The sequence below is a fragment of the Sphaerodactylus townsendi genome, linkage group LG02 (assembly GCF_021028975.2).
Source record: "Sphaerodactylus townsendi isolate TG3544 linkage group LG02, MPM_Stown_v2.3, whole genome shotgun sequence".
Classification (NCBI taxonomy): domain Eukaryota; kingdom Metazoa; phylum Chordata; class Lepidosauria; order Squamata; family Sphaerodactylidae; genus Sphaerodactylus; species Sphaerodactylus townsendi.
The window spans coordinates 42248287-42273558 of record NC_059426.1 but is presented as its reverse complement, the minus strand read 5'-3'; the positions used below and the strand labels follow the sequence as shown (position 1 = coordinate 42273558).

Below are 25272 nucleotides of genomic sequence, written 5' to 3'. Positions count from 1 at the left end.
CAACGACTAAAACTTATTTTTATTTAAAAGAAAAATAAATACTGCAGAAACAATGCCCAAACATAGAAAGTGACTGACATTTGTTAAAAAGTGATCCTGTTGAAACAATTAACTTTTTTTTCCTTTTTACAATATTTAAATACAGAAAGCATTTGCCTGATATTTTTAAATACTGCCTTAAGCATACCATTGCATCAGTCAAAAGCACATTGTGGTGGCAACGTATCTGGAACTTGTGGCAATAACACTTCAAAAAAAAAAAAACTTTGGCAAAAAAAAGCTTGCATTCAACATGCTGTAGAGAAGACAGCGTCTACTGTGTCCTCTAAAGCATAACATCTGCAAACTATTTTCCAGGATTGGCTTAGTGGATGTAACAATAGTCATCTGTCAGTAAAAAGGAATTTGACAGAATCTGGGTCACACAAGAAATGCTTAATGATCACTGTCTGAATATTCCTGCTTCAGACCTTTGGGATTAAAGCAATATCCAGTTTCCACTTGGGACCTCCTAAAGATTCCCCTGTTCTTCAGACCCCTCCTTTCCACATTTTCCGGAGTGCTCATTACATGTAAACAGAAAGGTGTAATAAGAGATGGTCATCCACACTGCAGCTGTTTTAGAGAAGAATCAGAATGGGAGGTAATTGTATGTCGGCTCATGCACTTGCTTTAGAACAAATCAACCCACCCCTACCCACCCCTAGTATGGAACTGTAGAAAAGTCATATTAGCAGAACAGCACTTACTCCCTTACACAGTGCTGAGGTTTGCCTCCTTCATACTAAAGGAGCCAATTACAAGGGCAATAAGACTAAAACTCCTTTCTAATTAAGGACCTTTTATAACTAACGCATAGCACCATTCATTAGGTTTTGTAACCATATAGTATTAAAAATGTCCTTATCAAGGCATCAAAATGTAGCTCTGAAACCACTGCCAAAATTTTGCATTTGTCACATAGTCGAAGAGGAGAATTCTGTATTTGAGAACAAATAGGTGATGTTCTCATCCCTTTGCCTTCCGAATATGATTTTCATAAACTGCCTTTCTTTCTTTGCCCTCTGGAGAAATGAGTGTTTTTCAGCTGGGGTTTCTTCTTGATGAGCCAAAATCCACTTCCTTATTTTTTTAATGAACTTGAAGGAAAGAAGCAACCATATTTTTTGGGAAAACTGAACTATGTCAAGGGGCAAGCTCCACAATGAAGAGTAGGAATATTTTCAATTTATTTTCGAAAGCAACATATTAACATGTAATCAAAATCAAAAGTAGGTATTCAAAATAGGTCTAAAAATTAAGCATACACCAGGACATCGTTTTCTTCGGGTGCTACTGCTCCTTTGCACATTCAGTTTCCTACGTTTTTGGTATTTCAACCAAGCAACACTGTCATCTCTTCAGTATCCATCCCTTTTCAAAGCTTCCTCTAAACACCGGCTCCCAAGAATAGTTTCTTGCATACAAAAAACAAACCATGGCCTTTAAGCACTGATTGTGCCCAAACAGAAGACCATTTTTACTGGGCACTTCTCGCCAAGTCTTCTCCTTCTCACCCATCGACAGTGTCCTTTGCACCTCTGCCACCAAACAGGCTCCTTCACATCACTGTACAGCTCTTAGCTTTGTCCTTTCGCAGATCTGTAGTGACGGTAGAAAGTTCTGGCCTGCCAGGCATGTGCGAAATCCGTTTTGTTGCCCTCTGTGACTTGTTCCGTTTAACGTTTTTATTTGTTTTGTTCACACATGCTAAGGTAGCCACGTGAAAAATGTCTCTTACACTGTTTTCTGACTGCAAGGCTGAGCATTCAATGTATGTGGCTGCTCCGATCTGCTTGGCCATGTTGGCACCCTGTTGGGTAAGGAGAGAAGTACACAGAAGAGGGTTAGTAACAACAAAAAGGCCATACAAAGCAAAGCAGACCAATGATGTGTTGACTGCAACTTGTATACATGATTGATTTGTGTGATGAAAGCAAATGAAAGGCAAAATGAAATAGTTTTAGCACCTCAAAAAAATGGAAGGGTTCATTGTTCCCACTACAGATGGCCTTCTATAAAAAAATTTGATCACTGACCTCATAAAGATAAACATGCTTAGCACTAGCCTATAACTGCAAGAGAGGAACTGAGGAATCTCAAGTAGCTGTAACTAAGGGGCATATCTGGACTACAACAAGAGCATCCAGCAAGAAAAACCACAGCTGTGCTTACATCACGCTCCTATCCACAGAAGCTTACAGGTTCAGATCAGTGATCTCAAGAATTGGCATGTCCCACTGTCAGTAGTGTCCACACACCAAGCCTTATTAACAAAGATAATACAAGGAAAGCGAGAAAAAGATACAGATTTGGTGAGAGCCATTTACATAACCCTGCAGCAGTGATCTTTGGTTCTACGTGGCAGTCTTTTAGCCTACAAGTAGGTTAAAAGGATCTGTCATGGCTGGAGAAATATGCCTCCCTTATCAAGTGCTACATTTGGCTTTAATTGTGGAATTATTAGATATTTGTCCAGCAGCTAAAGTAGATACAGATCTAGGTCGTCTGCCCTGAAACTGGTTGAATAGCTTAAAGTCAAGTGGTGATCTTCAGTGATTGCCTTTAAAAAACCCCAAAACAAACCCAACTACGTTTGAAAAAGAATTCTGGCTGTATTTGTTGAACTGAAACTTGTATCTTTTTACTACATTTCTTAAAACTCAAGACTGAAACTACTAAAATGCCAACAGCTTAAGATAAGCAAACAAGTCTTTGCTAGCTGTGGAGCTTCAGTCAAGGACTATCCTGGTACTAAAATGGAAAGAAAAACAAATCCCATTCAGCTGTTGGACTGGCAAACTCAATGGGACTTACAGCGAAACAGGGTTAATTCCAACTGTATGGCATATGTTACTTCTAAACCAGACTCTTAATTCTGTCATTAAATCATCAGGATAAATCTTAAACACCATTTGAAGGCCTAACTTCTTATTTCTACTAAACCACTTACTGCTGCTTAAAAATAACCGAGGGCTTTCAAAGTAAAGTGAAGAGATGCTCAAAGAATCTGCATCAAATAAAATATAGCTGGAAGAGGCTAGACAAGCCATCTACTCCAACCCACTGCTAAGAAAAATGATTGTCCAGCTGCTGCTTCAAGAGTGCCAGTAAGAAAGAGTTCATTTCACTGCTGAACTACTCTTACTGTAAAAAAGATTCCTAAAATCCAGCCAATACCTTTCCGCTTGTAATTTAAATCCATTATTGCAAGTCCTATGCTCTACTGCCAACAGGAACAGTTCCCTGCTCTCCTTAAGCGACAGCCATTCAAATACTTAAAAGAGAGCAACCATGACCCCCCTCAAACTCCTCTTCCCTAAACTGAACATCCAAGTCCTCAGCCCTTCCTCACTGCTCTTGATCTCCAGGCCCCTGATGATCTTTGCTGCTCTCCACTGTGCTCACTCCAGTCTGTCCAAATCCTTTTAGGAATATCCATATTGGCTTTCTAGTCATGGAAACATGATGTGTATTATGTGCAGCTATGGTGATACAAGGGGGAAGAAGAGGGCAGTTTCTCTTCCCATGCCCCACCCCATTGCAGCCCCCCCGCAAACCCACATGGCCATTTATCCACGTGGGTCCCGCAACCTTAGGAATAACCTTTTCTGGTGTCAAAATGGATTGCAAAGGCAAACAAACACAGGGGGGGGAAATCTGTATTCTGTTGGCAATTTGTAAGACAAGCCATTATGTACCTTTAAGGCCTTTCTAACTCTCCCTAGGCTAAATATTTCCCTGAAATGATTGTGTATGAACTTAGGGTTCAGTCTACAATGGAATGAGGTTGGGGAATACTCTAGGCATTGCATACCAGGAAACAATACAATAGAAAGTAGGGCAGGGAGGAAATGTAAACACAAGAAGTGAAATGGAAATGCATTTTAGACTTTAGGCAGGGGACAAATTAACCTGTCACAGTGACACCTGCCAGTCAAAACACTGGGCTCCGTGGCTTTTTAGCATTGCTTTGCTCTGAGTCCGACCTTTCATTCTCAAGCCTCACACTGCCTTTATTATTTGCCATCACTGGGGCCTGCTAGACCGTCACCTTCTGGATGTATTTTAAGTGTGTGTGTGAGGAGGGGGGGGGGGAATTGATCTAGAAGGGGTTCATTGTCTTGTTGCTACAGAATATGAATTGTGACTCAACCTTTCTACCAGGTTCCTTGCAAGACGCATCAAGGACAAAGGAAAAGCAGTCGCATCTAAATGATCAGGTCCCGCTCAAACTGAGACAAACTTACTGGTGCTTACTGTCTGAATTTCATTTGGGGTAGTCATGGAAAGCAATGGCTCTGCTAACAATACAGGTGCACAGAGGAAGCTCTGACGTTCAGAGGCAGCTCACAATGCACTGCATGTGACCATTTCAAGGAAGACTATTAATTGTATAAGAAGAAGAGAGAAATACTTTGTCTAGGCTTTGCTCACAGAAGAGTAGGGAAAAATTTTGTATATTCAGCTCCTTCTTTTTAGAGACAGGATTTCTTGTCAAATTCTACTAGGCAGTCAGTAAAAAAGGGCCTTATCCCTGTGATGTGAGGATGCTAAAGTTAAAACAAGGCCATTAAATTGCATATTTGTGCTGAGGACTCGAAGATCAAGAAAACATGGGCTGCAAGTATTACTATTGTACTTGGAAGCAGGCCTCCCTGCTTTTAAAGGGAAATTTCTTCTAAGTAACAGCCTTAGAAGGAGACAATTTGCCTGTTGCTATAACAGTCTTAGAAAGAGGCAATTTGCCTGTTGCTCTAACACTGACTCTACTTTAGAGAGCTTTATAATTTTAAAAAACCCCATAAAGGGTTCATGTTGCAACCCCATGGAGAGAAAAGGGGTTGCAATTACTTTCAAATATTTTCACTTCCCAGTTTAAGAACAGGCATTGTCTATACACATGGTTTTTAAGAACAGCAGCATTCTGCTTTATTGCTTAGTATAACAAAGGACAAAAAGATTGGGCTCTCTTCTGTCTTTGCGGGAAGGAAGAACATTGTTAAGCCAGATGGATCTATGCCCAGTTTTGTTATATAGTTTGGACAAGTGAAGAATTGGCAGATGTAGATGGAATAAGAGTTATAGAACTGGTTGGGTTATCAAATATAGAATTTCCTCAGTCTGAAGAATTCTGGTCTGAAATTGTAGAGAACAAACATGGGTACTTTTTCACCATACAAATACCTTCACTTCTGAGTCAGGCTTTCAACATGAATATATCATATCAAAGGCTCCATTTATGGGATTATTCCTTCAAAGACTATGATCTACATAGCAGCAAGAGCCCTGTGCTGCAGAACAGTAACCTGTAGTACTTCAGTCAAAGCTCTGCTCATGACCTGAGTTTGATCCCAGTGGGTTTCAAGTAGCCTTCCATCCTTCCGAGATCGGTAAATCGAGTACCCAGCTTGCTGGGGGTAAAGTGTGGATGACTGGGGAAGGCAATGGCAAACCACCCCATAAACAATTTGCATTGTAAACATTGTGATCACCCCATGGGTCAGACCTGGTGCTTGCACAAAAGACTACCTTTACCTTTGAGAAGAGGCACCTGAACTGTAATTCCAGCAAGCAATGAGCTTGTATTGTATCACAGCATCCCATTTGTGAGCCATGGCTAAATGGCCTAGTGTGAAAGTTACTGTGCCAACTTAAAAGATCCAGTTCTTTAAACAGAAGGAACTAGCTTTTCCACTGATGAAAAGGGGAGGAAGGAGTCCCTGTTGACTACTAATAAGGGAGGATCATAGGATCATTATAAACAAAAGCCATGTGGTGGGGGGTAGTTAGAAAGGAGGATTGGGAGAGATTAAGCCAGTGGGATCCAATCCGATGAGTACTGATCACTGTGAAATAGTCAATACACAATGTACAGTGTAACTATATTTCATTAACAAATCTTGCACGACACTTACCTGATCATAGGACACGGGTGTTTGCCTGTGATTGGATAGCTCCACTAATGTACTAACATCTGTGCGAAGGTCAGATTTGCAGCCAACTAGAAGCATTTTGGTGTTGGGACAGAATTCCTGGATTTCACCTTTCCACTGTAAAAATACGACTTTTTTAGTATACTGGAGCCATGAGAACACAGAGACAAGTGTCAACATTACATTTTTAAAAGTTGTAGTGGTTGAAGAGAAGTACTGGATGAAATATTTTGTATTTTATGAATAGCATATTTCAAGGGGAAAAACCCCAACATCCTGCAGATGGTTCTGTTATGGGGTCAGAATCCTTACCACTAGTCCAGGGGTCCCCAAACTACGGCCCGGGGGCCAAATGTGGCCCCCTGAAGGCATTTATCCGGCCCGCCAGGCATGGCAGCGATGGCTCCATTCATGTGCAGTGGGGGCTCGAGGGAGAGGAGGAACCGACCCCAACGGCTGTTGATTGCAATTACATGATGGCCCCCCCAAATCTCCATGAATTTTCTGACCCAGAGTTGGAAACCTTACATGTGAGCAAGCGCTTCTGCTCCACCTCTTCCCTCTCGGCTACTCGCATGTGTTGCTCTCCTAGGCTTGTCTTGTTCCGCCTCACCTCCCCATTGGCATCCATCAGCCAGGCTGGCTTAATCAGCTCAGCTGGCTGCTAGGGAGGAAAAGAAACTCCAGGAAGATACCTGATCCTGGGTTAGATGGAATGCTTCATTGGGAAAGTTCTATGCTTTTTTTTTTTTTTACAGGGGAAGGTATTCCACAGCCCTCCCCCAACAATATTTGGAGCCCACCCTGTACTTGACATACTTTGGTCACTGTTCTAAAAATAGACCATGACAGAAAGGCTGAAAGGTGAAATCAAACATTTTACAATCATTTGTGCATAGGAATTTGTTCATAGTTTTTTTTAGTCCGGCCCTCCAACAGTCTGAGGGACAGTGAACTGGCCCCCTGTTTAAAAAGTTTGGGGACCCCTGCACTAGTCTATTCACATGTCACTTATGGATGTTATGGGTGTATCTGTAGAACTTTGCTTTTGATGACTGTTGTCCTCAGCTGCAAGCAAGCTGCCCTCTCTACAGGTTCACAGACTCGGGAAAGAAAGAATATGAACTTCTGTACCTGCCATCTCTCTGAACAGAGAAAGCAGTTATCAATCTATGAGCTTCTGGCTGAAGTCTCTTTTTTTGCAAAATAACCCACTTGTAGGGATATAAACATGTGCAGGTGTAGGTCGAGCAGTTCTTTTCCTTCTAACAAAGTTGGAGGATTGAAAATGAAAGGAACTTCTGACCAGCAAGTCCTATTTGAACTTCTGACCAGCAACTTTTATTTGAAGCAGAGGCAGCCTTTGCCTTGTCACAACAGGCCTTACATTTCTTTGCTGCCACTACTTTGGCTCAAAGCCTCATAATATCAAGCCCTTCCTATTCCCCACAGGCTTGGGGTGGGGGGAGAGAGGAGGAAGTCATGGCATGAAATGTGGCATCTCTTCCAGACAGGCAGGCTGCCACCACACATGTTACTCTCTTCCTCATGACTCACTGATTCAACTGAATGAACAACAGATATAATCACGGGTGTTGCTAGAAGCAAGTTTAAACAACTTCTCAGATGTCAAGTTATAAGCAAACAGGTCTCCTACAAACAACTATGTATTTAAGATAAAATTATAGTCCTCAGCTACATCTCACATCCCCAGTCTAGTCTGAACAGTATGAAAATAACTTGCATTTAAAATGCAAAGGTTAAAGCTTGAACACAAATGCCAACAGTGTATTATTTCCAGTGACAGAGGTATTGCTTAGAGAAACCACCTCATTTACTCAAGTACCAGGTCACCAGCTATTCTAGCATGTAATATTGGATTTGTTGGATGCAGTCCAGCAAAATTATACTGAAATGAAGGTGTACACAGTTCTGTGTTCTAAATACAATTCAGTGGATTGCATCCATAGTGAAAATTGCTGCATTCATCTGGCAGGTAGAAATCCCCACCTACGTTATGATCTCCTACAACATTATCTCTGCATGTTTTGAAGAGCAGGGTACAAAGATAAAGCAATTAGAGGTATCATTGGAGGTGTGTCCTGGATCTGAAGGGCTTCATGGACACCATCAGTGTAATTAAACAGTACAATTAACTGCTCATTGAATTCTATGAAAACAAATTACCACACTATGGCTGACAGGTAAAAACTCAAGCCAAAGTGGGTATTTGTCCAACCGGCTATTTATATAGGATGTGAATCTGGATGTCTCTCCTCCTCTTCCTACCTCACTGGACTATCCTCTGGAGAATGTATTAGGTCTTCAACAAAACAGTCTAAACTTTTTTGACACTGGCAACAGTGACAACACCCATCAAATGTTTATTTCAGTTCCTGTGGCTCAGGTCAATGATGTAAAGGTGGAAAAGGGAATAGTGGGTGACCTATTTAGTCACTTTTTTGATGTGGATACTGAACTATGATGACTGAACTGGAAATTCAACAAGCCCAGATTCTGGATTACTGGCGCCTGCTTTCCAGAACCATTTTGAACCATGACTGTCACAGGAACTTATGCTGATACAACAAGAGTCCATAGCTGTTCTTCAAACAAAGCTGTTCTCGCTGTCCTCACGATCCTTTCTCCCAAAATTCGCTAAACCAAGAGGGAAGCACTAAAGTCTCAGTGGCAACTTTCAGGTAATCTTCAGAACCACCAGGAACTATGGGAAATTTTGTTCCAAGTAATTGCCAGGCCTCACACTTCAGACAAAGCTTCAACATTTAGGGCCCAAAGCTGTATGCTATAACATTTGCAGTAGTGTCTAGAGATGCTATATCCTATAACCCTCAGAACAATCTATATACCATTTCCACCACTACTTCTGTCTTCTTTAAGCAGCAGTGGTAGGGAAAATTGAGTCCTGGTTGGGATATGTGCTGTATGCAGGGAGGTCTCTGGTCTTAAGATCACTTCCAGCAATTTCATTGGCAGCTCAGCTGAATTCAGAGGATTTGACTGCACAATTAACTTCCTCCATATTAACCCACTTAATTAAGTCATTCCAAGCTGGACATAAGGACAGAAATCTACTAAAAACGGCAGAAAACAAATTCTTACTACATTTTCAAAAGGACAGATGAAAGACAAAGAATTCGGGCATAGCAATGAGGCAAAACAATTAATCATCTGGCACCCAAGCACCCAACGGCTTTGAGTTTGACTTCAGGCATTATGTTTGGGCTCCAATTGGAAATCAGCAGTCATGTTAACCTTGGCTGCAACTTGCCACAAAATGATATTAGTAATTTTGTAGAGCTAACCAGCACTGACTGGTGGGTTTTCTCAGGACTATCATGGGATTATATAAAAAGATGGCTTATGCCATTTAGACTGCTGGTCCATTTAGCTCAGTATTGCTGGCTTTTGATACATTGCTCTCCAAAGCACAAGCAAAGGCCTCAAGTCCACACATGTTATGGAGAAAGGCAGTATAAACATTTTAAAAACAAATAGGTCTCTTTCCTGGGCTGGGTCTTTGTTGGGGAATGAGCATGTAAAGAACGTATGCCATTCTTGTGGCTAGTGCAGGAGGAATCCAGGAATGCCATTTCTAGTGAAGACGTACCAGTGAAAACCCATGACTTAGAACCTCAGCCATACTCTTCCAGGCCAGGATATCTGAATTTTGATCATAGAAAGTGCCATCAAGACATTTCTGACCTAAAGTGACCCTGTAAGGTTTTCCAGGTAAGAGACATTTAGAGGTGGTTTGCCACTGCTTATCTCTGTACAGTGACCCTGGACATCCATGGTAGTGTCCCATCCAAACACTAACCTGCTTAGCTTCTGAGATGTGATGAGCTAAGATGAACTGAGGGCATTTTGAATTGAGAGAGACATTTTGAATTGAGAGAGACAAAAGCCTGCCCATTTGAAGTTTACTACTAGTGTTTTTAAGCTTTCCATTGTAAATAGCCTCATTGAGTGTTGTCCTAAGATCATATGCACAGATGGAAATAGTAACATTTCATAGCTTAATGTATTATTAGACACTTACCTTTTTCAGTACACTGTCAAGTGTTTCTGGACGGCTAATGTCAAAACAAATTAGGACAGCATCAGAATCTGGGTAGGAAAGTGGACGGACGTTATCATAATAAGGAGACCCTGTTAAAATAAGTGATGGTTAAAATTACATGGATGCCAAAGAAACACTACTGAGCCAAAAGACACACCAAAACATTTTATCTATACTTGAACACTACACAGCTTTCTTTCTTGTCAAGATGGGTAGGGTCACTACGCACATCAACTATGGCCTTGCAGAGGTTCCCCACATTACTGCCAAATATTTCAGTACCGGTAAGTAGTTTTGATGTGGAGACAGAGGCTGATCCATGAGGAGAATTAGTGCATATTTTGGGCAGCTTCACAGATGCAATTTCCAGTGAAAACAGGCCTCCCGTAACAATCAAATCTTCACTGGATGGTCAAAATGTTAAACCCTCTTGATCAGTTAAGGGAATTGAAGTCAGATTTGGCTGCAGTTTTATGGTAACTGTTTATGAAATTTCCCAACCTAAGGCCAACCCAATAACACCCTTCTAAGTCCACTGACTGTAAGTGGGTGTAACTTTGCTTTGGATAGTAAATCTCAGTCAAAAGCTCTGTTTATCTTAGCCCACCTTTTAAAATCTGTATGAATTTTGGATCTCTGCATTTTGTTAAGTGCACTTCCAGTCAGAAAATAAATACTTGCTGTACAATGCTACTGAATGCAAATACTTTTAGAAGACCAGTATTTGGAACCATCAGGAAGTAGAAGTTGCATACATGGAAAACAAGCAGCCAATATCCATAAATATTGTCTTCCCCTGCCAAAAGGTAATTATTTATCTGCTATAAGCACAACTAGTCTGCTATCAATCAATCATTATTACAGTCATAGACCAATATGAACATTAGATAACATACCATTAAAAGGATAAAATAAATTAAAACAATAGATATACATCTAAAAGAATGTACTGGCAGAAGAAAACTGGGAACACAAAAATGGTATTGCAACACAAGGGGGAATGGGATAAGAGCATAAATACTAAAAGAAGACTGGGCATAAGGGAACAATACAATTGGTGCGTAAAAGACTATCAGATCACAGGACACTCTAGTAAGCATTCATTAAGCCTGTTTCCTAGCACAGACTATCCTGCAACGTACTTCAACTGGCAACACTGCATGCTATATCAGGATTGGTATCTATAAGCAGCAGGGAAATATATGCAGGAGTGGTGGAGTAAAACTCAACTAGCCTGCTAGTACCTTTAGCCAAATCCGCCCCACCCCCCAAACACACACACTGAAAGTCAACATGTCTCCATACCAGCTTTTCAGACCCTAATTTCCCTGTTCTTCACTGTTCGTGAAGAAGCATGAATGTTAAAGTGGCTGAAGGCACACAAAACAGCAACCCCACTGATGTGGGTCTGGATCCTGTCAGGGCCTGGGCGGAAAACGGCCTGAGAAACCCAATATATACTTCCTTCAGCTTCAAGACAACAGTGTATTTTTAAAATCTGCCTAGTTAGAGCCCAACACCCCCAATTTCAGTATGTTCTTGTCTTGTGAAGAAACAAACCCACGAGTCCGCTTTCATGCTTGCTTCTCTTTCCCAGCATCAACATTTTCCTATTCATGTCATTTTTGACTCTATTTTTCCTAAAATAGCATGCTTAAAAATAAAACATCAAGGATGGCATTAAAGATTAGGAGAGTTGAACCTGACAACAATGCAACATCCCCCCCCCCCTCCACACACATTAACACCCCAAATGAAAATGGATGCATTTCAGCTTGAATTCTAGAGAATGTGGAATATAAATGAAATACACTCAGGATTGGCCATCTTGAATTTGGTAGCCCACACAGGTCAATAAGCCTCTAGTTTTTTGCTTTTCCAGACAAATAACAAAAAACAGAGTGGTTTGACTAGCAGTCAGCAGCTCTTTATTTACAATTGATGGGACTATAAATTAAAAGTTGAGCAGGCCTAGAATGAATAGGCTAGGGAGCCACACTGCAGTTTTCCCCACTGTTTGACATAAACATAAGGCCTGACCCTGAATACATTTATACAAATACTAATGTACGATGTACCCCCATTACCATATTAGTACGGCTTTTATCCTACATGTCAATTTTAAAAAACCTTTGATGTTCCTATGGTTTAATGAACTACTAGAATCTCTAATGGTTCATTAAAGAGACCCAACTTCTGACAAAGCATTCCCCCTAGGATCACTCTCTCTCCTTTTTATTTTAATTTTTTTACTGGCTCCGAGGCTAAAAAGTTTGCTGAATCAGGGCACCTACCCATGACTTAAATATTTTTAAAATGGTTCCAAGAACCAGAGATAATTGAATGCAACTTTAGCATCTTTAGTATTCATTATGTATGTACTACTAGCAAAATGCTGGGGTTTGAAAATGCAGTAAAAAGATTTATAGAGTCATCAGTCATTCACTGGTTTAGAGAGGTTTTGCACTCAAAATGTTCACAATTGGACAAATAAAAGCTGCACAGAAATTATGATTTAACAGAAGAAACCCGTCTGCAGCATAGTTCCTTCCTTGCAAAACGCAGCCTGATGTTTCAGGGTATAATAAGGTAAACAGCAGAAGAGCTCTTATTTCTAGAACAGCCCAGACAAGACCACAAGGAAAGAATTTGAGGAATGTTGGTTTTAAATGAAACAGGAACATATGGAATGAAGTATTAGGCAACAGAAGGTAGTCTGTTCAGTCTGAGATTTTCTTCCACAGCCTCCAATCACGTGCCTAAGATATTCCCCCAAATGATTCTGAAGAGGTTGCCTCCCTACATAAGCAAACTTGATGTTTATCTAACAGCACAACATTTGAAAGCTGAACTGGCTACTTAATCCTCAGGAGGAAATGATGATTTCCTTTCTCCCAAGGCACTATATTTACTTAGTCTTGCTTAGAACAAGAGTTTAGATATGATGCCTCTTGTCATTTCTGCAAGGTGGAAGTAGATCTTGGAATGGTGAGACAGCTGACTTTGACAAAGAAATCTGATTTAAATAGAACTGAGGATGGCATTGCTTCCAGATATTTTGGACATGTAATCATATTGGTGATATCCGACTTCCCAAGGGAACAAAAGGTGTTGGACTGATTTCTGTTTCATTGTCTTCTTCTGACAACAGCATTGGTAGGAAAGCCTTGCAAATAAGTCTATAGAAGTTAATACCTTAGGCTAGCTTATCACACTAATGTTACCCATTTGAGGGGAGAGAGAGGAGTAGGAGTTTGGATTTACACCCCGCCTTTCTCTCCTGTAAGGAGACTCAAGGAGGCCCAGAAACTCTTTTTCCCTCCCTCTCCCCACAACAGACACCTTGTGAGGTATGTGGGGCTGAGAGAGTTCTGAAGTTCCAGCAGGAATGTAGGAGTGCGGAAACACATCTGGTTCCCCAGATAAGCCTTTGTCACTCAGGTGGAGGAGTGGGGAATCAAGCCTGGCTGCTATACCACCTTCCTTGTAAAGTGAAACCATCTTGTCGAGACTCTACTTTGTCAGAGGTAAACAAGTGAGTAAGACTCAACTGTAGCCATACTTGTACACCAGTATCCATCTAAACTTGTATCTTCTTTCCAACAGTGGCCAGACTGATACCCCAGGAGAGCCAACCAGCATTTGGCCGAAACCTCCTGCCTATGAACCCATACATCCCATTCAACTCTGATGGCTAATGATTAGCAAAAGACCTATCCTATAAATTTGTCCAACCAGATTTTAAATCCAGCAGAAACAGTGCTCAGTATCACACCTCATGATAGTGAAATTTTACACATCAACTCTCATTGTGTGAACTAGTCTGTTGCAATTGATAGTGTTCTGAAGAAGAAAACAGAGGGTGGTATCCATGACAGAATTCTTAAAATGGCTTGTGATGTCCTCCTTGACCATTCACAGCCAGAATGCGCAAGTGTTATATTTAATTAAACAATAAAACATTTCTATAAAGGTTAAAGGTGAGGCAAAGGATATCAAGATTCCTTTCCCTTCTTCATTCCCTGTGAACCTGCTTCTGTGACAAATAGTAGTAACCCCACCCTGGAAAGTCAGTTGCCATAATACTATCATTTGTATTCAATGTTCAGAGTGTTTATATATGGGCAGCCCCATCCAAAAGCCGGCTGCCCAGCCACTCCCAAAATGGTTTCCCAGCAGTGTGGGGAGGTTCAAAAAGTCCAAAAGAGGTCTCCCCACCGCTGAGAAGCCTCTATGACCCTCAGTTGAGTTATGCTGGCCAAAAGGGTGACTTATGTCCAAGGCCCAGGCTGCTGGCAAAGGCTGGGAGGGAGACGGCTAAAGTTGGCCCTTCCCCAGCCACATCCCCAGTCCACCCCTGCTATGCCGGCAATGGCAGAGCCCCTGGAATGCTGGCACAGCATCCAGCATGGCGTTCCGGTATTGAGGGTGCCCGTGACAGCCTCATGCCTGCGGAATCACCCATCCACCAACGTAAGTGCCCCAGGGAAGGCAAATCCTTGGGTGCTGCAGTGTGCTGCTCCCACAAGCAGATTCACACACACACACCCCTTTGGATGGGTCTCGAAACCTCATAAGAAACATCTTGAAAGACACTGAGTGAGATTTAGGCAGAGGGACCTAGCCTTCATGCATGCCCATGTGTTCAAGACAATAAGGACAAATGGGGAATGAAGTATTTCCTGTTCAGTCAGCAACATCCCTCTGAAAATGTACACTGAGGAAAACAAAATCCTGGGCTGGATGGACCTTCAATTTGGCCCAGCAGGGAGCTTCACAGTAAGCACATACACCTGCTGTACAAGTGGTCATGGGCATAGTAGAATATGTTCTCTACTTGTTAGCAGCAGTGGCGTGGTGTTAAGAGCAGGTGTACTCTAATCTGGAGGAACCGGGTTTGATTCCCCGCTCTGCCACCTGAGCTGTGGAGGCTTATCTGGGGAATTCAGATTAGCCTGTACACTCCAACACACGCCAACTGGGTGACCTCGGGCTAGTCACAGTTCTTCTGAGCTCTCTCAGCCCCACCTACCTCACAGGGGGTTTGTTGGGGGGGGGGAAGGGAAAGGAGTTTGTAAGCCCCTTTGAGTCTCCTATAGGAGATAAAGGGGGGATATAAATCCAAACTCTTCTCTTCTTAAAAACCTGGCCTTGGTTAACATTTCAGAGCATCAAACATGCATAAATCACATCACAATTTCCACCCACAGCAATCACTAAGCTCTGGGCATGGGTGCCACATTCCATTCTCATCAAAAGGCAGGTGTGGGCAGGATCAGCCCTTTTCTTTTAAGGATCATTAAAATTTGGACAGAGGCATCACTTGCCTAAGAGTAGAGTGAAGAGCCTCACCCAGAAAAATAATAATAATTCCTTAGACACATACCTAAGTGCTCAGTCATCAATCTTCAAGAGATCTTGCATACCATATACGTACATGAATATACATGGCACAGTGACAGAGTCAGATCTGCATTACCTTTAGCAAACCAAATGATGAAGTTTCCAGTTAAATCGCTGCATGCTATAACAAGTATATGCGATTCTCAAACCAATTACGAATGACACAATAACATCTGGCCATTTTTATTCCCTCTGGGAATGTATGCCAAGGAATGAATGAGAGGCTTTAATGCGAATCCTTTAAGATCGCACAGTAATAGCTTGCCTTACAAGAAATGTGTTTTCTGGTTTCTTTCAACGGCAATAGTGGAATCCTTTATCACTGCACAAATAAGAGAGCAACTGGGAACAAAGCTGTGAGATTGAATTCAATAGGGCATTTCATCATTCCAATCTCCTTACCAGAACAAAATCCTCAGAGCCTGAAGAATCTTGGGAATGTGCACCAAGTCTAAACAGACTCTTTTCAGCAAGCTCAATGGCACTCTGTTCCAGCTCTTCTCTTCAAGCTGGTTTAAGAAAGCGCACAGAAAACATGCAGACTGAAGGCAGATGTAATCCATGCAGCTCCACAAACTTTCCCAAGAAGGGAGAATATGCTTCCAATGCCACTACAGCCACAGAAGTGGGTGAAACATAGGCACCTTCTTCCCAATGTAAACTTGAATCACTTATTCTTTATTAGCTGAATTTTGTCTGTCCATTTTAAAAAACCAGCTAAACACTCTAAGGCACTGTTTCCCAACCTTTTCGACGTCACGGTACCCTTGACCTCACTCTTCATATCTCACGCTACCCCTGCCATCCCCCCCCCCAGTGCCCCTGTTTGCCACCCGTCCACCTTCCCCTCCCAGGATGAAGGGAAGCACGGGGGGGGGGGGGGTGGCTGCTGACCTTGCAGCAGGCCCTGCCCTCTGGGCCAGCTCCATGTCCTTGCTGGTGTAGGTGGGAGACACTGCAAAAGTGAGGGGGGCCTTTAGTGTTGCTGCAGTACCCCTGGGACATGCTCACGGCACCCCAGGGTACCACGGAACCTTGGTTGGGAATCACTGCTCTAAGGTGTTGTCTGTAATATCACAGATGCGAGGTATTCAACAAGGAAAAGTGTACCATATGCCTCGTGCTAGGATTTCCTAAACTACGATTTCCAAGCGAGCAGCCATAATGGAGCTCTGCTGCCTCTGAGATTGTCCTGAAATTATTAAAGTATCCCTCTCCAGAGACCTGAGGGCCCAAATAAGAATCTCGAAAGGCTCTCAGCACTCTCAAACTACAATTCCCAAGATTCTTTGTTAAAAGTCATTCCATTGCTTCCAAGCCGATAGGTCTTTGTAGTGCAAGTGTCCTGGTGGTGATGGCTTCTGAAGCTGCACCCAGTTATTCCCCACCCACCCCTCATATATTAAGTAAGTGGGTCTTTTAAGTATTTGTGACAAATCTTACCCTAACAAATCAAAATACCTACTGTAGCCAACAGCAGACCTCCATTCCCATTTGAATTTTCCTGCCAGTGTGTGACTTCATTGTTCCCCAGTGTAGGCTTTGGCCTTGCCATGGAGATTGACATGTAACGGTCATGCATTATTCATCAGAACAATATAAAATGCGACAGCTTCCATTTGTGTCTATCGTGGCAACAGACAGTAATGACTTGTGGTTACTGTTTAGGTTTTAGGTCAAGTATCTGCTGGTGACCTACAAGTGAAAGCATGCCTCATTACCACCACCACCACCACCACCACCACCCCCCGCCCCACATTACCAGCTGGCCAGTTATAAACTTACATGCTAATTTCCTAGATTTCTCACACAAAAACCGAGTTCATAAATCCAATTAAGTTTTGGTGACATGTTTTTTTTTAAGTCAGCTATGTGGGACAGGCATAAAATCAATTGTATTGATCATGTACCAGAATCAGACGGCGTTTACAGTATTTAAAAAGGAAGAAACCACTACAACAGTTCAGTGCAAGGAACTCTAATTCAGAACTTTAAACATCTTTCTTCAAGAAGATTAGATTACCACATTAGCTAACGGGCTCCCTTACTAACACTAAACCGACTGAAATCCTGTAATTTTCATTCTAGTTGGTTGTCTCCTAGAAGAGTTTGGATCTATACCCTGCCTTTCTCTTCTGTAATGAGACTCACAGCAGTTTATCAATTCCTTTCCCTTCCTCTCCCCACAAGAGACACCTTGTGAAGTAGGTGGAGCGAAGAGACTTCTGAAGAACTGTGACTGGTCCAAGGTCACCCAGCAGGAATGCAGGAGCAGGAAAATAAATCCGGTTCACCAGATCACTTAGGTCTGCCGCTGATGTGGAAGAGTTGGAAATCAAATCCAGTACTCCAGATTAGAGTTCACCTGCTCTTAACCACTACACCTTGCTGGCTCACCATGCAGAATGGAATGTATCTGGTCAGCATGAAAACTAAGCAGCTGTTCAATAATAAAATATTCATTTTACAAGGGGTTACCATAATTTGCTAAGCCTGTGGAATTCTTCAGACAGACAGAATGGTGCAATGGTTAAGGTATCAAACGAGGACCTGGGAAACCCAGGTTCCAATCTTCACTCACACCATGGAAGATTGCTGGGTGATCTTGAGCCAGTCACATAATGTCAGCCCTGACCCTGACTAGTATTTAGATGGGAGACTTCTAAGAGATGTGAGAGGTGTTGTGGAAACAGGCAATGGTAAACCATTTCCCAAAGGTCTCTTACCTCAATACGCTATGATATCACTGTATGACCTGATGGCAAAAAAGGGGAATGCTTCAGGGACAAAGTATCTGACCTAGGAACTATTCTACAGTGAGAATCAGAAATAAGAGTCAAGCTCTGCTAGCTTCAATTACGCACGCATTTGTGTCGTAACAGCATTTCTGCTTTTGTTGCTATTCTTCAGCTGAAGTCAACACTGTCAGAGCTTCCTCAATATTATGGTTAGTGCAGTATAACAAGATTAGGTAGATTATGATCAGGTGGTTTACTGGGCAACCATGACATTTTTGCAGAAATTTATAAAGGGCAATTTTAATAGGAGAGAAGAAAAACCATGCGTTTCAGATTTTATTGGGTATGTTTAATCGACATCACCTGAAGAAAAATGGCCTTTATGATTTCGTATTGATACGGAGCTTTCAATTGCCAGTTGATACTGCTACCCTGAATTCATTGACCTAAAAACTCATTTATTGCAACAGGATTATCATATATAATTTATAGCATGTTATGCCACAGATACTATGAAGGAGAGAGAATACTGGTAATAGACCAGCACTGCTAAATTTGGTAGTCATTTCCTTGGAAAGAAAACATAAACAATCTTTTGTCCAAACATGTTTATAACACACAACTCTGTCCACAGAGAGGGGTTCTGGATACAATTTCCTTCCTGCGAAGTCTGGGCCCCTCCATCCTGTTGCTTTACACCACATATGGCCAAACTGAGATCATAAGTTGGATAAAAAATCTGGTTTTTTGTGGCCTGGAACACCTGGGGTCTGCAGATCTACCTATGGCACAGGCCAACGCTCCTGCTCACTTATCCCATGCTGCATTTCTTCTTCCTCTCCAGGAACAGACCTTTAGCCTTTATCTACAAAGGCAGAAACAGAAGAATTTCAAGCTGGAAGAGCAGACTCTACAAAGCCTGGCTGACAATGAGAAGACAGCACTTTACGAAAAGTTCCCGCATATATTAGAAAAGCACATCCGGGCAGTCTACCCCAAAGGCACCAGAACCTCAAGTGGTACGGTCTACTCGCTCAGCACTTGGACTCCTCACTCTATTGTGTGTGAAAATGGGATTGGCAGGAGAGTGGAGCTACTTCAGAATGCTATTTATGGCAAGCTTGAAAAAAACAAGGTTGGTCCCCTTCAGTTGTGATCGCACTACTCTGTTCTGCTGGTTTGGCCCTAGAATGGCTGCAAAGCTTTATGGGAAGATATGAAGTTTGAGGCGCTGAACATACAGTACATCATGTGAGTTTCCAGTGTTCCCAGTCAGAGCAGGGAAGTCACCTTGTGTCCCCCAAAATAGAGAAACTTAAAACCCAATTCAATTAACTTCAGTTAATTGAGGATGCCAGTCATCCAGGAATCTTCATACAAGTTGCACGATGATTAGAAGACATTATTGTTTAACAGGATTAAAAATTTATGCCAGAGACTAATAGAGGCATATTGAAATGTCTTGGGAACACTGCTATCAAACACAACTAAACTGCATCTTAAATGGTAGCACCTCCCCAGCGACATCATTAAGTGGAGCCATTATCTCCTTTTCTAGTACAATGCACAGTGGACATGTCCCGATTGGACAAAAATCTAGGATAGTATTCTAAAAGGCTCACATCCCCATCTCTCAACTGAAGCATGAGTATAATGGTCATCATTCATAGTTTCAAACATCTGCCCCAAAATGCAAAGTACAGGAATTTCTAGCACTAATCAAGGGCAGAAGAATAGTTTTGTCATCTTAATCCTGGTGTCATGCACTAATCGGACTTATCTTATCTGCAGAGAGTCTGACAAGTGTCAACACTATATGTCTAGGGCCATTGGTGATCTTCACAGCCCATTCAGTCACTGCATCTGTGACCTACATAGTGACATCAAAATGACAGAGCAAGAACTGTGCCGGAAGGGCCAGTCCAGATCTTGACTCAAACCAACAGAGCCAGTCTTGAGAAACTCTATGCCAATGTGAGGTCCAGCCACTTTGAACATAGCAGTAGAGATCCTGAGTCATTGTCAGTTTATAGAAGCAGTCACACCTCCTTTCACCAAACCAGAGAGGACAAGGTGGACAAGATCAGAAGATCCACCACCCAGTCACAAGACGTTTCAAATTCCGTATTTGCACCAATACTGTGAAATCACATCCTTCTTCTGAATACAGATAGAAAATTATATTTTCTGAAGGCCTGTTTGTGATCACTTCTCACAAGCTGCCTGGAACAGAGACTGTGTCTCATTCCATGACAAGAACAGGAAGGAATAATCTTATTACATTGGAAACATACAGGAATCCACTCAGAGTCATTTCTAACACTTACATGCAAGAGCAGCATACACCAATTTCAGTCTAGTCACAACATGTTTACTTGGAACACATCCCACTTAATTCAGTTCTTGTGTTCTGTTCAAAACTGTCTGTACCAAGTTCCAATATCAAGCAAAGAACTGCATTAGCAGTGTGCCTGCTGACATTTCAGAGAGTAACCTTAGATGACCCAGAGAGAATCTCCTATTAATTTCAGGTTCTGAGCAGTTTTAGTCTGTGGTTGTTTAATAGAAAAAGATGGGTTTTATAGCCTAATATTTCATAGCCTACAGTTCACTTGGTGTTCTTTATAGTGTTACAAGGTCTTTCCTGTTAATGCATTTCCTGGAGCTCTTTCATTTCTCGCAAAAAAAATTTTTTTCCCAGAGTTATGTGGGGGGATAGTGGGGAGGAGGGAGAGAGGGAACAGAGGAACTCCAAAGGACTTTTATCCTCCCAGAGAGAGAAAGGCAGTACACATTCCTCTGTGGGGGTTAAAACACAGAAAAAGAAGCCGAAAGCCGGCCTCACAGCTGTCAACCACATCTGGAGGGAAGCATTCCAGTGATGCCAGCAACAGCAGTGTGTTCTTAGGTCTGCTAAGGCGGAAAGAACTTAATTGTGGTTTCTTCAAAAGAGCTGTACAAGTGTTGCCGGATTTACAAGGCAAGCAGAGTCTTGCCACTTGAGTATTTATCGCTGTTAAACTTCCCTTCGTGCCACAGCCAGATTGCATGCTTGGGCTTTCGGTGATGTCATGCAGAAACCCTCCCCGATACCTGCACGATTTATCCTCTTTAAAAATTTTTAAAAAACACTGAGCAACACATGCAGTTATATTTTACTTCTCTCTCCCTGGATGGCTAGTTACCATTGTGGGTGGTCTACTCCTTGATAGCATTTTCAGTCTTTAGAAGAAGATAGCTGGCCTCACATTCACTTGCTAGCAATTCCCACCACATTCCTTTGTCTCCCTCTCCTTGAGAACACTCTTGCACTCTTCCACACAGTGGATATTTGAGCTGCCTTTATTCCGGTGAGAAAGGCCACAGTTAGCTCTCCTCTGTTAATAAGCACAGAAATTTATTGCCTGAACTCCACGCTCTCGTATCTCCATATCCATCAATCAGCGCAGGGGTGGGAAGCTGGATTCTTTATGTTCTCAAGACAAGTCTCCTTGGAAGAACTTCTGGGCACAGAAGAGCGTAACTGCTTACAAAAAATGCAACTCTGCTAAGAATGGCACTGTAGGACACGGTGGGTCTCTGCTCCTTCCACTACATTATTTAGTCAATTAATTCCTTTATACCAACTCTGCTTCCTCAGCCCTGGTACACAAAGCTTCTGCCTTTTTTCTTTCTGAAGTCCACCAAACCCCAGCCAACCAGAACAGCCATCCTTTGTAACAGGAATGGTGAACTAGCAGGCCAGATGTAGGCCCTGATGGCATAATGTCCCCAATGCCCTTACCAAAAATGCTTTGCAGTTATAAGCAACAGATCCCAATTTAACATCACAGTTCCCGTTTGTATTTCCGACATAATATACATAATGGTATGCAGTAGTTTGCTTTGTCACATGTTTGCCATTAACTGAACCCCCGTCCTGCTAGCTAACGCCATTAACTTTATGATGGAACCAATTACTGGCCTTTGGATCACCATATGAAGATAAAACTGCCTCACAGCGTTAGACAAATTCCGAGTCCTCTGCCAAGGTCACCTGTTTTGTTGTTGTTTTTAATTGCAAACCTTCCTTTGCCTAGATTATAGGTGTCTCCCTCTTTAGGTTCTCCTTCCAATTTGTCGCTGCTGCTACGAACAGAATTCCAAAAACAGCTGAACAATCACAGAACCCCCTGCTGGAAGAAGCAACATAAGGATGCTCTGAAGGAGGGATATGGAGCAGGCAGTGAACTGAGAAGAATTCAGGACGGAGCAGTATTGGAGAATATTGGAAAGGAGGCAACACAACAAAAGGGGGGGGGGGATGAGATCCTAACATCTCTGTTTGTATCCTCCTTCCTTTCTTCTTCTTATGGTCCATTCCAAAAGCTTTCCCACCCACTGCTGGTTTCACAGCCAAATGTTAACCACGTGGGCAGAGGCACAAGCTAGAATTCACTATTTTCCAAATAGGCTTTCCTCTTAATAGGTTTTGGCCCTTTGGAAAACCGAACATTAGACTCTTAAGGGTGGACACCCCAAAAACAGCCCGCAGGAAATAGCCTAACATACTCAGATATTTGTTTAGCTACTCATTGTCTTGTTTCCGTATAATCATCGCATAATCAAAGGAGAACACATGCTGGGTTTCGCAGCAGCAGTGACAAATATTAAAATGAAAGGCTCACAACAGGCCATAATAACCCTCTCCCATCTGTTCAGCTGATTAGTTCCAGAACCTTTAGAAAGGAGAGGGGGGGGGGAATACAAGGCAGGTAGCGTAACCGAGACAATCACATTGTAGAAATAGTTACATGTGGTTTTTTTTTTTAAAAAAAAACAATACTGGCAATTCATACAAAGTCCACAAAAACTCAAGGAAGGCAAACAGCTATTCATCCAGAGGGTGTTAACAATAGAGGTTTTAGCAATAGCTTAATATTACGTGCAAATTAATATGAGTCACCCAAATGACGGGGAAATAGAACAGGCATTGCTGCTACGCCACAAGTCCCTTACCAGAAGTATCCCAGAGGCTGAGTTCTATCCTTTGTGTGTCAATTTCAAAACTGGCCGTGTAATTCTCAAACACTGTGGGGACATAGTTCTGGGTAGCAAAAAAAAGAAGAAAAGCCAGAGTTATGCACCAAGTCACACATCTTGTAGATTTAAGGGTGCGTGAAGAGTTGACAAAAGGGGAGGGGGGCAAGCAGAGATATTTCCCCGTGAGTCTTTCCATTTGCCTCTCCAGACATTTAAACAGTTTATTTCCCAAGTGTATCTGCGAGCCATTTTTAACCTTCCTCAAACACCCTGCTTTTTACTATAGATGCACGCCCACATTTAAAACTGGGTCTGTTCAGCCTTTTGCCCGGCATTAACATCATTTATGTGTAGGCAAGCCACACAAAGAGGTACTCTTGGGGCGTTTTTCACAACTTGGAATAAAATCAGTGATGTCACTGAAGTCAAACAGTTTAGAGGCTTTTTAAAACCCTTATAGCAAAAAGGGGGGTTGTTCATTTGCAAAGTTAGGTTCAACTCTCACGCATCAATCGGACATTTCTTTAGGGTAGTAGTATATAACGCGACTATAAATGCCACCTCTCAAATTATGTCTGTCCCGCATTAAAAGAATCCACGAGTGGCTCATCTGGCACAAGGGGAAAATTGAAAGCGGCTTTAGAGCGTCTCGTGTGAACAAACGGGAAGGGGGGGGGGGGGCTTCCATTAAACTCTTCTAAAAGCCGCTGTAAAAATAGTTTCGAGGTTGCGCTGCAAGTTAAATCTCACACACACAAGCGCGTCCCAGCCTTACCTCGGGGAAGCAGTCCTTGGCGAAGACATGCAGCAAAGCCGTTTTGCCACACTGGGTGTCCCCCACCACCACTATTTTGCACTTCACATTCTGGTTAGGATCCATGATCGATTTGCTGGACAGTTTCTGGCTGGCTCTCCTTTCCTTCATTGAGGTGTCCTTAAGCTTCCCTTCCTCCGCGATAAAACCCAACAATGCCGAGGAAAGAACGAGGAGCCCAAGAAACGGGGACGCAGCAGCCGCGCTCAGGACAACCCGCTGGAAATCGCCGGTTCGTTTCCCTTTCGCAACTTGCGCCCGCGCCTCTCTCTCCAAGCGGCACGACTCCGGGCAGACTGCTTTGTTTCACTCCGCCCTGCTTGCATTTATATACGCCGCCGTCTCCCAATCCGCTGCGAGCGATCCGCCTCCTGCCCGATTTGGCCAGCCGCAACGCGCCCTCTAGGGGAGAAGGAGCCGGTGTGGAGCGAGCCGAGTCGCGGGCTCCGATTGCTCTACGCCGGCTCCTTCTCCTGTAGAGGGCGCTCCACGCCGGTTCCTTCTCCCCTAGGGGGCGCGTTGCGGCTGGTCCAATCCGGCGCTGGGGCAAGAGGCGGATCGGGGAAGTCGTCCACAGCACCGGCTGCGGCTAGCCCCAAACCAGTGATCTGGCTGGCCATGAAGCTGGACCCCAAACGCCTCCACCGTTCCCGTCCATGTTTCCTCGACAGTCTGTACCATTGCCTTCAATGGGACTCACTGCCGAGGACCTGTCTCCCCCCGCCTCCAGAATTATTTATTTATTTATTTATTTTACACATCTAAATAACACATACCTAGAAAGATAAAGAAAAGATCCCGATCCAGTCCCCCCTCCCCCCATAATAATACTTAATAAAAAGGGGAAAAAACACCTACACAAATACCTACACACATATATGGTGACTTCCAGATATCTCACTAAGGATCCAAGCATAAATCTAATTCCGGGCTCATAATTATTATCTACATTTTCCCACTTGTAGTCCTTATCAAGTTGTCTTAATCCAATATGCTGTTTTCATTTAAGTCTCGAATCCTGCCATTTTTTCTCTGTTTGTATATGTTTTCAATAAGTAGTATGCAAAGGATTTCCATCTTTCAGAAAATTGTCTGTATTCTTGTCTCTTATAACTGCCAACACCAGCCTTGCCATCTCTGCATACTCTGTAACTTTCAAGATCTATTCTTGTTTTGTTGGAATTGAGGCTCTGCAAAGTGTCCCCTGGACCCCAAGTGGAGGCTTTTCAGTAGCAG

The 25272-nt window shown here is 42.7% G+C and overlaps 1 protein-coding gene across 1 annotated transcript; it reads right to left on the bottom strand.

Annotated features, from left to right (window-relative positions):
• Nucleotides 1-24348, bottom strand: RND3 (Rho family GTPase 3). The gene is made up of 5 exons (XM_048484953.1): nucleotides 23998-24348; nucleotides 23199-23286; nucleotides 10039-10148; nucleotides 5958-6092; nucleotides 1-1852 (listed from the first exon to the last, which is right to left on the bottom strand). Exons 1-5 carry the CDS (start codon nucleotides 24145-24147, stop codon nucleotides 1601-1603), a joined length of 735 nt encoding a protein of 244 aa, XP_048340910.1. The 5' UTR covers nucleotides 24148-24348; the 3' UTR covers nucleotides 1-1600.
• Nucleotides 24349-25272: the final 924 nt, after the last annotated feature.

Excerpts from the sequence above, each read along its gene's own strand:
- RND3 (XM_048484953.1), bottom strand. The coding sequence starts at position 24,147 with ATGAAGGAAAGGAGAGCCAGCCAGAAACTGTCCAGCAAATCGATCATG. Across the intron at positions 23,287-23,997 it reads CCAAGGACTGCTTCCCCGAG|AACTATGTCCCCACAGTGTT; the intron begins GTAAGGCTGGGA and ends TTTGCTACCCAG. Across the intron at positions 10,149-23,198 it reads CAGCCTCTGGGATACTTCTG|GGTCTCCTTATTATGATAAC; the intron begins GTAAGGGACTTG and ends TTATTTTAACAG.